This window comes from Monoraphidium neglectum (assembly GCF_000611645.1).
Source record: "Monoraphidium neglectum strain SAG 48.87 unplaced genomic scaffold scaffold06051, whole genome shotgun sequence".
In the NCBI taxonomy this organism is placed as follows: Eukaryota; Viridiplantae; Chlorophyta; class Chlorophyceae; order Sphaeropleales; family Selenastraceae; genus Monoraphidium; species Monoraphidium neglectum.
The window spans coordinates 1,777-3,199 of NW_014007583.1; the positions used below are offsets into that span (position 1 = coordinate 1,777).

The 1,423-nt window shown below is 64.9% G+C and overlaps 1 protein-coding gene across 1 annotated transcript in view; it reads right to left on the reverse strand.

The window, feature by feature from the left end:
• MNEG_16153 (FKBP12-rapamycin complex-associated protein) overlaps positions 1-1,351 on the reverse strand; it is a gene marked incomplete at both ends in the record, with an annotated part of 3,028 nt that extends 1,677 nt beyond the window's left edge. Inside the window, 4 exons of the mRNA XM_014035376.1 lie at positions 204-334; positions 635-716; positions 895-1,036; positions 1,342-1,351. Coding sequence (XP_013890830.1) covers positions 204-334; positions 635-716; positions 895-1,036; positions 1,342-1,351 — 365 coding nt within the window. The remainder of the gene's footprint in view (positions 1-203; positions 335-634; positions 717-894; positions 1,037-1,341) is intronic.
• Between the last annotated feature and the right edge of the window lie 72 nt (positions 1,352-1,423).

Below are 1,423 nucleotides of genomic sequence, written 5' to 3' on the forward strand. Positions count from 1 at the left end.
TGTGTGCGCGCGCGCACGCGTATTTGTGTGCGCGAGCGTGTGGTCTTGTGTGGTTGCGCGAGTGCAATTGCGGTGCGTGCGGAACGGCGCTCTGGACTTGTGCGGTTTCGTAGCCCGCCATGCTTCCTTGCAGCGGCCCAAAGGAAGCAACGGCTCCGGCACTTGTCACCCAATAGGCCCCGCCCCCTCTGCGGGACACGCACCGCTTGAGCGCGCCCCCAGGCAGGTGAGACAGGTGCGCGGGCACCGCCGCCGCCGCTGCTGCGAGGTCTGGCTTGATGAAGGGCATTGGGGGCTCTGACGGCGCCATGGAGGCGATCTCGGTCACCAGGTCCTTTGTTTTTTTTTGGGGGGGGGGGGCGTTGGGGTGATGGGATTGGAGGTGCATTGGGGTCGGGGCGTTGAGGTATGCGGATTGAGGGGAGTGGGTCAGACTCTTCCAGGAGAGGGGATCAATGAAGAACGCCGCACAGGCCGCCATTCCCACTCAATCGGGCGACGCCAGAGCGGCGGTGGGGCGCTGTGTGGCAGGCGCGCCGCATTCTGTGTAGCAGGCGCACGCTCTACGGCCTGCTCTGCCGACGCCGCGTTGCAGGACCGGCGGCTGTTGCAGCTGCTGCTGTGTTCGCCGCACCTGCAGGCGCCCCAGTGCCTCCTGCCTTGAGCCTGTGGACCACAGGTGCTTAACAAACGCCAGCATCACGGCCGGGGCGCCGCTGGAGTTTGTGTGTGTGTGGGGGGGGGGGAGTATTGTGGAGCAATGTTTGCAGTTGCAATGTGGGTTTGATTATGAGGGCAGGGAAAGGGGAGGGTGGTGTAGGGCAGGCGCTCTTGTGCATGTGTGTGTGTGTGTGTGTGTGGGGGGGGTGTGTGCGCGGGCACGGCCGCGCGCACCTGCCCGCGCCGTATCCTGGCGTGTGTGGCGTGGTGATGGACCGGGGGTCGTAGCGCAGCAGCTGCACCAGCATGCGCTCCGCCTGGCGCGGCCGCCCGCTCTTGCGGCACAGCGACGCGTACTTCAGCCACCCCTCAACGTCTGGGGGGCGCCAGGGTGGGCGGGTGGGGCAGGGGGGTTTTGGGGGGTTTTTCAAAGGGCTTTTGAGGGGCTCAAAAAGATCAGAAGAGCTTGATGTGTTGTGTGCTGATCCAGGGTTGCAACATGCATTGGCTGCTGAGCTGGAGGGTGCCGTGGAGTATGGCCGCTTCCAATCCTGGATCCAGCACGGCACCCCGCTCGAGTCCGATCAGACATGACACTGTGACGAGCAGAACAGCACAAGTGGCGTCCAAAAAAGTGGCCCCAGCACGTGAGCTGCGGCCCACGCTGGCGGGTCAACTCACCCTCGTGCATGGGGACCACCAAGTTGCGCACGCTGAACAGGCTCTGCCACACCTCCACGTTGCGCTGCACGCCCATCAGCCG